Genomic DNA, 15,461 nt, shown 5'->3' with positions numbered 1-15,461 from the left:
TACAAAATTTATTATCTAACACTCTATTAACAAGAATTTGACATTTGTAATATATAAACCACTCTGACCTCATTGTATTCTTCCTTTTATTTCACAAATGGTCATTCTCTACTGTGGAACCTTGTTCTATACGTTCATTACATATTTTGAATAATAGAGCTTATTTACTGTCTCAAAAGTAATTTAGACATTAACCCTTAAACGTGACTGGACGACTAAATTGTCTGTTGTGCCGAGTGGACGTTCATGCATCAACTACAAAAATTTCAATTGTCTGTTGACTAGCCGAAATGGACGAAAAAATGCAATTGTAAGCTAAAACTCTTACAAGATATTCAATCATTTACCTTCATTTTGCAACAAATTGAGTCTCTAGTACAATATTTCGATTTATATGAATTTTTGAAAATGGTAGGCTATCGTCGTAATATTTGCACCGGGTTTTATAAAAGTTTTATACATGGAAATGTGTTTCATGTAGAATGAAAATAATCAAGTGAAGTTGTAGCTTCTATCAACTTGAAATGCAATTGTAAGCTAAAACTCTTACATTCAGTAATATTCAATCATTTACCTTCATTTTGCAACAAATTGTAAAGTCTCTAGCACAATATTTCGATTTATGTAATTTTTGAAAAAAACTTTTTTTACGCCCGTAACTCGGGAAATTTTAGGTCATTTTGTTGTAATATTTTGCACCGTTTTATGTGTTGTTACATAAAGTTTTATACATGGAAATGTGTGCAATTTCATGTAGAATACAACAGAAAATAACTCATGGTTGTAGCTTCTATCAGTTTTGAAATATTTCCATATAAATCACGATAACTGCAAATTTCGACCTTCGGTCAACTTTAACTCGAATGAAATGGTCGAAAAATGCAATTGTAAGCTACAAAACTCTTACATTCTAGTAATATTCAGTCATGTACCTTCATTTTGCAACAAATTGGAAGTCTCTAGCACAATATTTTGATTTATGGTGAATTTTGAAAAAACTTTTTTCCCTTTATCGTCCTCACATAACTCTTTAACATCTCAGAAATTCTTTCATTACTTTGTCTTGATAATTGCACCGGGTTTATATTAGTCGTTTACAAAGTTTTATATATGGAATGTGCAATTTCATGTAGAATACAACAGAAAATAACTCATGGTTGTAGCTTCTATCAGGTTTGAAATATTTCATATAAATCACGATGTGCCAAAATTTCAACCTTCGGTCAACTTTAACTTGACTGAAATGGTCGAAAAATGCAATTGTAAACTAAAATCCTTACATTCTAGTAATATTCAATCATGTACCTTCATTTTGTAAATAAATTGGAAGTCTCTAGCACAATATTTCAATTTATGGTGAATTTTGAAAATAAAAACTTTTTCCTTATGTCCACGCAGGGTAACTCTGCCAAACATCTCGAAATTCTTTTTCGCTACTTTGTCGTAATGTTTGCACCGTTTATATTAGTTGTTACATAAAGTTTTATATATGAAAATGTGTGCAATTTCATGTAGAATACAACAGAAAATAACTCATGGTTGTATCTTTTATCAGTTTTGAAATATTTTCATAAATCATGATAAGTGCCAAAATTTCAACTTCGTCAACTTTAACTCGACCAAATGATCGGAAAACGCAATTGTAAGCTCAAAAATCTACATTCTAGTAATATTCAATCATTTACCTTTATTTTGCAACAAACTGGAAGTCTCTAGAACAATATTTCGATTTATGGTGAATTTTTGAAAAAAACTTTTTCATTATGTCCGCACGGTAACTCGGCCGAACATCTCAGAAATTCTTTCATCACTTTGTCGTAATGTTTGCACCGTTTTATTTTAGTCATTACATAAAGTTTTATATATGGAAATGTGTGCAATTTCATGTAGAATACAACAAAAAATAACTCATGGTTGTAGCTTTTATCAGTTTTGAAATATTTTTATATAAATCACGATAAATAGAAAAAAATTTACTTTCGGTCAACTTTAACTCAATTAAATGGTCGAAACTGCAATTGTAAGCTAAAACACTTACAGTCTAGTAATATTCAATCAATTTGCTTCATTTTTCAACAAACGGGAAGTCTCTAGCACAATATTTCAATTTATGGTGAATTTTTGAAAATAAAAAAACTTTCCCTTTATCCACGCATGGTAACTCTGCCAAACATCTCGAAATTCTTTCGTCACTTTGTAATAATGTTTGCACCATTTTATATTAGTTGTTACATAAAGTTTTATATATGAAAATGTGCAAGAATTTCATGTAGAATACAATAGAAAATAACTCATGGTTGTATCTTTATCAGTTTTGAAATGTTTTCAATAAATCATGATAAGTGCCAAATTTCAACCTTCAGTCAACTTTAACTCGACCGAAATGATTGAAACGCAATTGTGCTAAAACTCTTACATTCTAGTAATATTCAATCATTTACCTTTATTTTGCAACAAACTGGAAGTCTCTAGAACAATATTTCGATTTATGGTGAATTTTTTAAAAAACATTTTTTACGTCCAAATGCTATTTAATTCATGCATCATTTGTGATAATATTTTCTGTGTTGCTTTGATCCTTTTACAATTTGTTATATACCAAAATCATTGCAATTTAGTGTACAATACAAAGAAAAAAAATAACTCGTTAGCTTTAACTGCGTTTGTTTACAGCGCGATTTGTATACAATTATATAGGAAAATTTTTTTTTGGTGGTCATATATTTCAATATTTATATATGATAATGATATTTTTTTCATTTCTGATGGTTTGCATAAACTTCAGGCAATGACAAAATAAAGGAGCCAAAATGAAACTCAATCTTAAAACTAAATGTGCTGTGATTTTTGGAAAAAAAAAAAAAAAAATTTCCCGCTTCGGCGCTAACTCCCGAACGCTGCCGGCATACAACAGACACTTTTGTAAATAGAGGCTCGGCGTTAAGAGGGTTAATAATAGCCACAAAAGTTACATACCTCAATTATCCACACAAACACATCCAAGGTCCTTGCAGATTTTGGAAGTTTGCAGATGCAGTACACACAAAAAAAAAAAAAAAGAAATTCAAAAGCAATTTTTTAACTGTACTGTACTGGCTTAGGAGCCAATAACAGTCGCAAAAGCTCCCATTCTGCTCTCCCATTCCTCCCCCCATCCCCAAAATGCAATTACCCCAGTCTATTTCCCTACAATATTCCTTTATCACGGTGCTATATGAACTGTTAACAGTGTCACCATCACGTCCCTCCAAGAGTGCAGTGTTGCAAACCAAGTGGAAGGCTTTTGATTCACTGTATATATATCCACATATGTTTTGTGGTAGGCTGCAGTTGCATGCAGATAATGCCAAGCTGTGGATAAAGCAAACATGGATAACTGAGGTGATGCTGTGCATAAAATATTATTTACATACCAGACATTTGAAGAACTATACCAAACAAAATAACAAGGACTTACTAAAAGGTAATCAATTGTATTAAGTTCATAGAGGGCATTGTGGACAATGGGGTCATTAGCAGCCACTAAGGCAGCTACTAATGTCACAACCTGAAGACGTGTGCTCCCTAAAGGTTCTACCTCCTGGCCGTAAGCTGTTAACAACAACCCTTTCTGAAATAGAAAAAAAATCTCAGACCTTATTGTTTGCATAAAATATATTATGAACAATGAGACAAGATTTTCTGCATTTAAGGATTTAAGCTAAGGAACATTTCATCCTAAACACATGGTCAAACATAAAATTTTATGGAGATACATTAAGAGGCTCAAAAAAGCATTTGTTAAGGCACAACTTTAAGCTGGTCAATTTTATTCTTCTTTTCTACAAAAAGGTCATTCTAAAAATAGATGAAATTAGATCTTAAGCTGACCAAAAATAAAATACCCTAAAACCTTTCAAAAATAGCATTCTTAACCCTCTGGATCACATACGATGCCCTGACAAGTTATCATACCCCTAACTTAAGATAATGACTCACTATTTTCTGGTGGTTTTCAACTGTTGTTCTGACCTTCTATATTCTTTTTTCAAATGACACCAGAATGAGTATCATATCATGAATGGCAACTCAATGCCCTATGAAAAGTAAAATACAGCTTATCAAAGCTCTGGGTTTGGAAGACAGACTCACACAGGTCTGGAGACTGAAAAGGTTAAGTAACTATATAATATAATACTAATATGTCTTCCAATGATAGATATGCACTAAGCTATAATTCTTAATGACCAACAGGTGCTCACAACACACTCCAGTCATAAATATGGTCAAGAATAAAGCACAATCTAATTTTACACAAAAGTGCTAACTAAGCATACATTGTATAATTTACAAACTCCTCTATAAATATTAATGCCACTTGGTCTATTAAATTCAGTAAAGTACGTACTGCAATTACCAATCATATGCAAAAAATTAAATCACTGCTTATACAAAATTGTTATTCTTGAGTTAAGCTAAAAATACATCTCCCCTATGAATCTACTATCAAACTATTCTGATACAAATCTAAATTGGGGCTTGGATGGGGTTGACAGTTTGGCACACCTGGCCAACATTTTAATGTATGACTGGAATATTTTGTTAGACATGGCCAAATTTGACAACCTGTTTACATTTTTGTTAGAGATATATACAATTTTCATTATCAAGATTAAGTCCTTATTCAGTTCAGATGGGGATAGTAGGTCTATAAGGGCAATAAACTATTGAAGTCACAGTCACCCAGACAATTATGGAAAACATGGCATTCTTCAATTAACTCCAGAGACAGGCTGAGTAAATAATTTATAGTTTTGCATTATTTTACCTTGGGCAATCATCAAGGATTCATAGTTTACATTACTGGAACACTTTGCCTGCACACAGCTAAGGTAATTAACATGTATGTTAGGTGACCATTCCTTGAACTTGTAAACAGGGAAGAGAAATGCTAGTTAATGCATTTTTAACAAAGAGTATAAACATGCAAACCCTCATAAAAGCTATATATTTCATCACAAAACAGGACTGAGTGAATGTAGTTAGGCATTCAGAACAATTGTAAACCAGAGCAATAAAGGTATATATTGCAGTATATTGACATGGATTCACTTAAAACTGGGCTCACTTCCTCTCACAGACATGTCCCTTCACATAAATGTTCGCCTTGTATGTACAGTGCTCCCTAACTTTTTCGTGGGGATAGGTTCCAGAACCCACCACGGAAATGCAAAATCCCCTCTTAAAACACTTACAACTGCTTATAACTGCCAAATATCCTGTACCCCTTAAACTAAAATTATTATAACTGTCTATTTTAAAAGTTCATTGCCTAATTTAGTAGTTCAAACAAAAATATACCTTAAATTATCACACTATAACAATTTAATATCAATCCAAACAAAAATAAACCCCAAACCATCATCTCAAAACACCCTAAGTCATCTTAGATTAGTACCCTTTTACAACTGTTACTCTGTGTATATGGCCCCTAAAATACTTATAACAATGATTTACTAATTTTAAAATATTAATAATGTAAACACAGCAAAATATCTATAAAATGTTTAATACAAATTACATAAATCTTTACTACAAATTAAATAAGTCTGTCTTACAGAACGTTCAACAACTAATCAAGTTACCTCTGCATAAAAAAGCATAGCCATTTTCTCTCATAGTATTGAAGTCGTCCCATTTTCTTTACATTAAAATATCACTAATTCACTTTTTTTTAAGAGCAACACTGTTTATTCACTAATTACTGTATTTTTTCATATTGTGTTCATGACTAAATACTGATTTTTGTGACAAAAATTATTTACAGTGTACTTATTGTGATTTACAGTGTATTTGTTAGGCTCATTCCAGGTTGGGCCCCAGACTGAGCATAACAGGTATACGATTCAATTTTACTCTCTCTCTCTCTCTCTTATTGTGATTTACAGTGTATTTGTTAGGCTCATTCCAGGTTGGGCCCCAGACTGAGCACAACAGGTATACGATCTCTCTCTCTCTCTCTCTCTCTCTCTTCTTCTCTCTCTCTCTCTATAGATCGTAAGATGTATTTGAAATTATATTAGTGTAAAGTGTTTTTGGATGATAGAGCATATTTTAAAATATTCGCTAATTATTGTCATTTTATTGTCCAATCTGCTTTTACCGGAAAATAAAATTAAAATGATTAGTGAATGTTTTAAATATCCTCTATCATCCAAGAACACTTTACAGTAATAACATTGCAAATACATCTTACACTGACCTTAAAGAGAGAGAATCAAATTGACTTGTACACCTGTTATACTCAATCTGGGGCCCAACCTGGAATGAGCTTAACAAATAAACTTTAAATCATAATAAGTGCACTGTAAATCATTTTTATCATCAATATCAGTATCTAGTCATGAGCACAAGATGAAAAAATACAGTAACCATTGAATAAATAGTGTTGCTCTACAGAAAAAAAAAAAAAAAAAAATAGGGATATTTTTAAGAGATACAGTCCATAGAAAAATTCCACGAATTGGTGAAAGTTTGCACAGAAAAGTGAAAGATATGTTCCACAAAAATCTGCGACAAAATGAAGCGTGGAAAAGTGAAGCATGAAAAAGCGGGGCAGCACTGTATGTAAACATATAGAAAACAGTACACATTTCTACTGTATATCTCTATTTGTGTATTATGCTGTGTGGTATACAGAATAAGAATCTAAAATAAAAACATTTCTCAAATTATCTGCAAACATTTTCAAAATGTAACACAGAACTCTTGGAATTGCTGTTTCCTCTTATTAGAGATTATGATTAGAAACCAAGCCAACACTAATTATAATCATGTAATTTTATTATTATTATTATTATTATCATTTTCTCAAAGATTCAATAATCACTTGAACTATTATATTCAGTTAATGATAAAGTTTGAGCTAGGAGTAAATTTAAATAGCAACTATTATATCCATATCATCTTACAGAAGCCTTATCCTCGGTGATTAATAAGAATGACAAGTTATCAGTATTCCACGGGAATACTGATTTAGCACCATTACCTTCCACCTAGGACACCCAGAGACTACTACTTACGATTTGTTGCAGTAATTCTTACAAACTATAAATTTTAGAAACATTAAAGAAATTCTTTCAACCATAAATTAGTTTATTACCATGAAGAAGCAGTTTAAAACTCTTGACAAAAAGAATTTACTACCTTAGGAGGGTGAAGAAGAATATTATGAAGACTGGGTAGTCGTTTAGCAATTGTTCTGGCAACTACGTTTTTCCGTCCTTCACTTGAATCACTATCACTGGACTCAACAGAAGTGGACTGCTGCAACCTGAAATTGTCGAATATCAACAATTGTTGATTACATTAAAACTTTTCACACCTCATGCACTAAGCCTTTTACTTCATGGCAACAGTTACTAATGTCACAGTCATGCAAAAGTGTCCCGGTTTCTAGACGGTTCCGCACGATGTTACGACGCCTTTACTTACGCACGCATGTTCCGGGTTGGTCATCGCTGATCCGACGGAAGTTGGCCCCAAAACGCAGAATAATCAAACCTAATGTGCACCCAGAGCATTAAAGTAAGGTTTTCTTATGACAGCCATGCTAAGAAAAGAAATACAATGTATCTGATGATCAATGGTTACTTTTAATTATCAACATTCCAATGAAGATGTTGACAAAGCCACAACAAGGTTCTCAATTCTCCTTTCAATGGTCTATGGTCTAAAGATTGTGGTGTACAGACACTTTATCTTAACAGGCTTCATGAAACTCAACATTTTTTTTAACAAATTATGGTGCAGATTTTGACATAACATCTTAAAAGTTTAATTGGAAACTGTCATTTGTTTTTGAAATTGGGAAAAAAAATGTTGAAATATCTTTTTCTTTAAAGGACTTTATTGCAATCTCAACATTAAGGTATCAGGTCTTGCCAAGAAGTCGTAAAAAATAAATGGGATAAGTAGCTTACGATTAACCTGAATTCTGTACTTCAGTATGTTGTTGTTCTGAAATAAAAATGGTATGACCTCTTTCTAATTTTATTGTTTCAGCTTTTATTAGATAGTGATTCAATGATGTCTACAACTGTGGGCTTGCCTGGTGCTAAATAATTAAATATGAAAATGGCTATACTGATCTTGTGATTTTTTAAATCACCACACCCTCTAATACCATATGGTCAGGATTCCAGCATATTTACTCATTTCTGTGTCTCAATCCATTTAATAAATAAACATTTCACTTTTGAAGCAGTCGTTCTGCAAATTGTAAAGTTATGTGATGATGCACTTTGATCATTTTATTTGCTGCTAACAATTCCACAGTGAAAAGAAAGGCCACCACAAGCAATTCTTTTGCCAACTGAATTATGTCCTGCACATGTTTCCCACCTCTTCCTTCACACCCATGAAATCCTGTTGATATGAAATGCAATACAGCCACGCCAGTTTTTTTAACAATTATGATTGCTGACTCAGATGCATCCCATCCCTGCCAATTGAAGCAAGGTTAGGTTATGTTGGACAATTTCTAACTACATCACAGTTCTTAAGTAAATGTCTTAATGGTGCTCTGGCGTAATGACAATCAGATGAGTTGGAGTAAAGAAACCAACCTCTTTAGTTGGTTCAAAATTCTCAATATCCTAACTACAATAAACCTTAGCAACAGAACCTTGTAGGATTCTTTCCCTCATTGCACTTTTACTAGTCTCAGAACAATCTGGCAATTATCCAAACTTCAAAATTTCATCTACTGTAAAATACTGATAAGCAATATATAAGTCCTTGGGATGTGTTTTGTCTTAGCCACTGTTACAAGTTTCACTTGCAAATTTAATGAGACAAGGGGTTGCATGATTCTGACTGGTTTAAAATTCAAAGAAATTGGTACCTTCCATCAATATGGCTGCTCGGTCCCAAATTCCTCATAAAGAATCCAATTTTAACATTATATCCCAAATCCCTTACTAACTTCATATTTTCAATACCCGCGCCATCTGCTGCCACCACCTAACCAACATAACCTGCCTCTCTACCAAGATTTATACTTTGAAAACTAGAAAACTAGCATCTTCTAAAATTGGCTTGATATGAACAACTTATGATTTTGTTCATCCACAGTCATGAGCTCAAAAAAAAAAAAAATTAAAATTCAGAGCTGAAGTGTGTTTGAAAGATCACATAACTAAGGAAGCAGCAGATACATGGTATCCAGAAGCTGGAAAATTAAAAGAAATGTTAAAAGATCAAGTTAGATTGGACATTATGAAAAGGGGTAAGAATAACTGGTCTGAAAAGTTGTAGGCAGGGATGTAGTACGACAAATATGAGTAAAAAGACCCACAATATAATGGAGGCAAAGTGAATATAAAAGATTTAAACCACACGGGAGCTAAGCAAGAAATACCCAATACAGAAGAATCTGGGAACTCATTTGAGATTTAACCTCTAAAAACAGTAAAGGATTTGCAGGCATAAACATATTAATCAATCTTCCTTCTCATTCACCATTTCACTGTTCCATGAACTTGAGCATTTTTTCACTTTTTATAACAAAACTAAACCATAGCAGTGCCTCTCCACTTGCACAAAACGCTTTTCTGACCCAATGTACAGTCAACAACCAAAGATGGCTTCACATTTCTCTACTTGCCATGCGTCTTAAACTTCTCATTAAAACCTAGATTTCTTACATTTTAGAGCCTTCTCATAACCACTAGCATTTCAGTTAGGGGATACAGTAATACAAGTACTGTAATAGATATGACATGGATAACACTCCTGACAACACTTCCACGGACAGAAAAAATAACTACCTACTTTTATCAACTGTGTTAACTGTGCTTATGCAAGTATACCAAAATGCTTTAAGACAGTCAACTGAAACTTTTCATAATGCTATAAATTGGTGACATAGTAGTATATATTATCTCACAGATGCAAAACATCTTTTTTCTCTCATACAGAGCTTTTATTGACACTTACTCAATGCTATACAGTTTTGTACTTAATGCAGCAACTTAGTAATGAATTACAAATATATATTTTTCAGCCACTGTAAGTGCATATGTTCAAGTACTATGAGCATCACATCAGGATAACCTATGCAATTACATTTGCATTTGCTGGCCTATCTCTTTATGCCAAAATGTTATTTTATAAAGAATTTTCCCCTTTCTCTCCAGGCTATTTTTTAGAAAGAGATAAAGAGAGAGAGAGAGAGAGAGAGAGAGAGAGAGAGAGAGAGAGAGAGAGAGAGAGAAGAGAGAGAGAGAGAGAGAGAGAGAGAGAGAGAGAGAGAGAGAGATTATTACTTTATTATTTAATGTTATTTAATTTACACATAAAAGCTTGAAAACTTATAAATTACATAAAAATTAAAACATAAACACTTTTGCAGGGTTTCAGTATTCGCAAATGTTCGCAGTTCAGAAAAAAAGTTGTGTATGACAATTAGTTACGTTCCAATGAACAGTTCGTGTGCCTGTGAATTCGCACATCTTGAATCATGCAAGTTTGGGGTATTACTGTAATAAACAACCAGACAATACTGTCATCTACACTAAAATAAAACCACAACCCATCCACTCAGAGTGGTGGGTGCCCAAGGTACATTGTACCCCCAAGCTCCCCAAAACCCGACACCTTCCTACAAGGTGAAGAGATAGTAGGAGAAAATCCTATGCTTCCTCCAGCAATACCATGCCAGTTACTAATAATGGTCACAGGGTACAGCAAAATTTTAACACTCAACTTTCATTAAAAATAGTGAGAAACGAAGAGTTATTAAACTTCAAGTAGGTCGATTGCAAAATGAAAGTATGGGGTATATTGTGCTTGCAAGCTAATGAGGTAGAAGCTGCAATAACATCCTTAGCTTTAACTTAAAGTAGGCAAAATGCTCTCCTGAATCTGAGGGAGGTCTCAGAAATAAAGTCCATCTAGGATGGAGGACAATGCACTCGAAGTCAGAGTTCGAAATTGGTCCTTGCCAGACCACTATAGGTTATGGATGGCCCTCTGCTCTTCCAGTCCTGCTCAGGTAATACCTGAAAACTCCAACTGGACAGAGGGCTCTCTATTCTTCCTCAGAGGCAAGGACGTCTGTTGAGTTCTTAAGGGAGAAAGAATGGATCCAGGTCTTGGATAGGTCTTTGTTCTTGGTTAAAATCCAAGGGTAAATGAGTAAACTGTGTCTCCTTGTGAAAAAGACCTACTCTAGAATGATGGCTTGGATCTCACTGAGACGTTTTAGAAGAAGCCAAGGTCACCAGGAAGATAGCCTTCCGGGTAAGGTCTTTTCCGAGAAGAGGATCATAGTATATCAAAAGAGGGACATGTCAGTCACATCAACACTACGTCCAGGTTTCAGGAGACTGGATTTCCTTCCTTGCCTGGACTAAGCAAAGGACTTGATGAAGTTGCTTAAAAACAGAGTTAAACTTAGCTTGACACCCCCTTAATGGAGGAACATGAGAGATTCTAGATCTCAGATAAGAGGCAATCCGCAATTCAGGTCACAGATGTCTTGAAAGGAGTGATGCAGAGTCTGAGACACCAGCTACGGAAAATCGCTCACTTATTCTGGTAGACGGAGCTAGAAGATTGTTGTCTGCATTTTTGATAGTCCCTAGTAGTATCAAGAATCCCCCTTCTGCTCTGACAGTCAAGCCTGGTCCGACAAGAGAGAGCCACCCTGGTGGTATCTCTTGAAGGGGGGTTAACTGAGTAGACAAGGATTGGTGAAGGAGTCTTAGAGAATCCACTAACAACCGTAGCAGGTTCAGAAATCATTATTTCATGGGGGTCAGAAGGGGGCTATGAGGGTCATCGTAACACTGCGATGAGCCTGAAACTTGTTCAGCACTTCCTTGACTATGATGAAGGGTGAAAAGATGTAGGGGCCCAAATTGGACTGAACTTGCAGCATGGAGTCAGCTGCCCCTGCTAGGGTCTGGGGCTGGAGAACGAAAGCAAGGAAGACGAAGGTTCCTTAAGGTGGCAAACAGGTCCAAAGTTGGCCTGCCCACAGATTCCACAGATCCTGACAGACCAGGGGATTCATGTCCACTCGTGGTAAAAACAAGCTTCTGATGGCTCATTTCGTCCGCCAGAACTTATTAGTTGGCCTGAATAAATCGAAAGACTATAAAACTCAATTTTGATCGTCCACAGAAGTAGTTCTCTTGTTGTTTGGTGGATAAAAAATGAGAGAGAGAGAGAGCCTTGCTAATGTATTAAATGTTAGGACTGTGGTCTAGTCTAAATGGATTCTACGAGTGAAGTAGGGTCAAGAAGCACTGAAGCCTAAGCGAATTGCTTTCAGCTCTCTGACATAAATGTGAAGGCTTCGTTCTTCCGGGGACACGTCCTGGAAACCTTCCAGTTCCCTAAGTGCTCCCCAACCTAGATCAAAGCGTTGAGAAGTCTAAGTCTAGTCCCAGAGGATGAAGGAACTTCCCTTCCGAAAGTTAGTTTCGACAGCCACCACTGCAGGTCTGACTTAAATCCGAGGGTTTAGGGAAAAAACGACGGTGTCTGGCTGTTTCCCTGTCCCAGTTGGTCTTTTGTTCAAAACCTTCGAGCATATTTCCTTTGAAGGGAATCAAAGAAGTCAGTCATTCATGAAAAATTATGTTCATAGCCAGAAAATGAAGTCAAATGTAAGAAGAGCGAGGACTCGATAGAAGACTTGTGCCATGGAGACCGAAGTCTAGATCCTCGAACTGGAAGATCCTGTCTCGTGAGACGGACCTGAGATACTCTCCAAAGTCCGACCTGAGATACTCTCAGAAGTCCGGATGTGGATGAAAGAAGTATCCTGCATATCCAAGGTCTCCTTCCAATCACCCTGGAGAATGGACGACAGGACTATCTGGTTCGTCTCTGTCTTGAAATTCGTTCTTTATTCGAAGAGAAAAAGGGGACCAGTGGGCCATGCAGGCTGATGACCCTGTGGACTAGCAAGCAACCAAGTGAACTTTCAGATCATCGTGCAGACTCACAGACAACTGTGCGGACTAGTTGCCAACTCTGTTGACTCTTGACAGCCATGCGGATACGTGGACATCTGTGCGGGCTCGACTTCTTATTTGGACACGATAACACCTTGCGTGGATTCGACGACACCTCACGCAGACTGAAAACATATAAGGAGCTGTATGGGTGCTGCTAGAATGCGCTGGTTCGAGAGGGTTCATGGAGTTTTCTCTTCTTGCTTGGAGCCCAAGTAAAGTCTTTCAACAAAAGAATGCTCAAAAGAGAAGGTATCGCCATTCCAAAGGAAGTCAGACTAAGGAAGTGACAGAGGGAACCGCAGCAAAACTGCAGGAAGGCTGTGAGATGAAGCTAGCCTCCTTACAGCTTGACAGAAATCGAGACCATAAACTGTCATCTGGCGTTGTATCTCAGCGCCGTGAAGAACCAAAAAATGTTGTGGTGCTTACTGTCTGCACCGGAAAACTTGGAACTGGATGAAAACTAAAGGAAGAGTTGCAAAACTCTCGTATGAAGTCTGTCTAACATGATTAACGTCTCAGTGGACGACAGAGTCCCCAGCAGATCGCATCCATTAATGTTCTGAGTAAGAAGAAAAAAGGAACTAGAAATTAGTGGACCGTCTGAAAGTAGCTGTGATTCTCTTGGCAGATGGAAAGCCCGAAAATTCAGAGAGTTGAGACTGACATCCAAAAAGATGACTCTTGCAACGTAGGCTGTGTTCTGATGAAGTGATGATGTAGGTCTGTAAGTGAAAATAACAGGGCTGATTGTGACTGTGTGGCTCTCACAGTAGTAAAGGAGCTCTCTCTTCTTGAGATTCCAAAGAGCAGAAACCTCTAAAAACTATCTCAATTGTCCTTGTCTGCACAGGTCAGGACTAAGAGGCAATCCGAGGCGCTGCCTCTCGGTAAACACATGGGAGTCCTCTAACATGGGCGTCCTCTACCTTCTTAACCTTCTTAGCCCATGTTCCTGCTACCAGTCAAGAAAAAATCTTTTACTTCAAAAAATCTTGACAAGATCTTCGACAAGGAGGTCTAGTTCTGTCGAAGCACCAGAGGGAGGAAAGTCCAAATACATTATCTTGCTCCTTTTCAACAAAAGTCACACTCCCAACTCCCTGAGAGACTTCTTGGAGGACAAAGAAAATGCAAAAGGTGGAAGCTTTCTTCAACAAGTTCAGACACTCGGGACACAAAAGTCGCTGTCCGCAAAGGAGAGGACTCCGAGAAACTAATTATCGCTAGAAAGGAAGCAACGTCAGCTTGTTCTGAACTCTAGGCAAAGGTGGAACAGACTGAAGAGAGCCAAAATGCTTGTGAGAGGTCTGTACGGTGCTCAGATGCAGGAGTTTGATACTTTGATACTGAGGAGTTGGCGCCTGGTGATCGGGGACTGGCGCTGACCACTTGAAAGCCGGAGCCAGGCATTCAATCAGAGACTGGCGCTCAAGAAAGAACAACAGTGTGTTCTTAGCAAGATGGGCACCGAATACTAAAGAGGAACTGGCACAAGACACCAGTAGACTGGTGCTGGCCACAAGAGAGCGGGCGATGGAAGCTTTGTAGGTTGGCGCTCGGTACTAAAGAGAGTGTTGAGCGCCCAGGAACTGGTGTTGGGCGTTTGGGAAAATGAGAGAGAGAGAGAGAGAGAGAGAGAGAGAGAGAGAGAGAGAGAGAGAGAGAGAGAGAGAGAGATATTATTCTTACATTAGATATCAAAAGATGGAAAGTCAGTATAAAACTAACTTTTACATGAAATTAAAGTTACTGTAATTTCATTTAAAAGTTAGCTTAGTACATTACCCTTAAAAAAAGAAATAAATGGTTGATGTAAGAATATAGGAGAGTGTGAAGATCAGTACACTATTTCTCTCTCCCCATTCCACCAATCTATTTTTAGAAGTCTTCTCAACCTCGTTTTTAAAAACTTCTTTATTCTGTCTCTTTCTCTTTGTTCTGAAATGCTCTATGTCTCTGTTTTAGAACAGCGCATTTACAGTTTGTAGATGGTACACGTAAAATTAGACCAATTTAATATTATCTACTGTACAGGTAAAGGCATACAGAGAAACAGCAATACATAGGTTGCAATAACTACGAATGAGAGAGAGAGAGAGAGAGAGAGAGAGAGAGAGAGAGAGAGAGAGAGAGAGAGAGAGAGAGAGAGAGAGAGAGAGAATTGTGTAAGAAATCTTTGACCCCTAATCAGCAACACTCTCCTTTCTTGTCATGTTCAAGTGACATGTCTAACAGCTTTGCATTTGAGCTGCTTCTCAAAAGATGAGGGAAAGAATTTCTTTGTTTAAAATATGTATCACATACGAATTTTGTAATTACAGTTATATTATTACTATTATTTGAAAATTAGTACTTGTTGTTAGGTACAAAATTTATTTATCATACAAAACAAATAAACCTACATATGTACCATAAAAATTCTCTCATCTCAGTGTGAGAGAGAGAGAG

The 15,461-nt window shown here is 36.3% G+C and overlaps 1 protein-coding gene across 35 annotated transcripts in view; it reads right to left on the bottom strand.

Moving 5' to 3' along the window:
• The window catches only part of fmt (phosphatase 6 regulatory subunit 1-like protein fmt), a 253,522-nt gene that overhangs the window by 119,665 nt on the left and 118,396 nt on the right, over positions 1-15,461 (bottom strand). For all 35 annotated transcript variants that reach the window (XM_067081658.1, XM_067081718.1, XM_067081630.1 and 32 more), the window contains exons 9-10: positions 7,186-7,312; positions 3,458-3,610 (exon numbers count right to left, since the gene is read on the bottom strand). In XM_067081658.1, coding sequence (XP_066937759.1) covers positions 3,458-3,610; positions 7,186-7,312 — 280 coding nt within the window. The remainder of the gene's footprint in view (positions 1-3,457; positions 3,611-7,185; positions 7,313-15,461) is intronic.

Source organism: Macrobrachium rosenbergii, chromosome 3 (genome assembly GCF_040412425.1).
Source record: "Macrobrachium rosenbergii isolate ZJJX-2024 chromosome 3, ASM4041242v1, whole genome shotgun sequence".
In the NCBI taxonomy this organism is placed as follows: domain Eukaryota; kingdom Metazoa; phylum Arthropoda; class Malacostraca; order Decapoda; family Palaemonidae; genus Macrobrachium; species Macrobrachium rosenbergii.
This window is presented reverse-complemented; position numbering and strand designations above follow the sequence as displayed.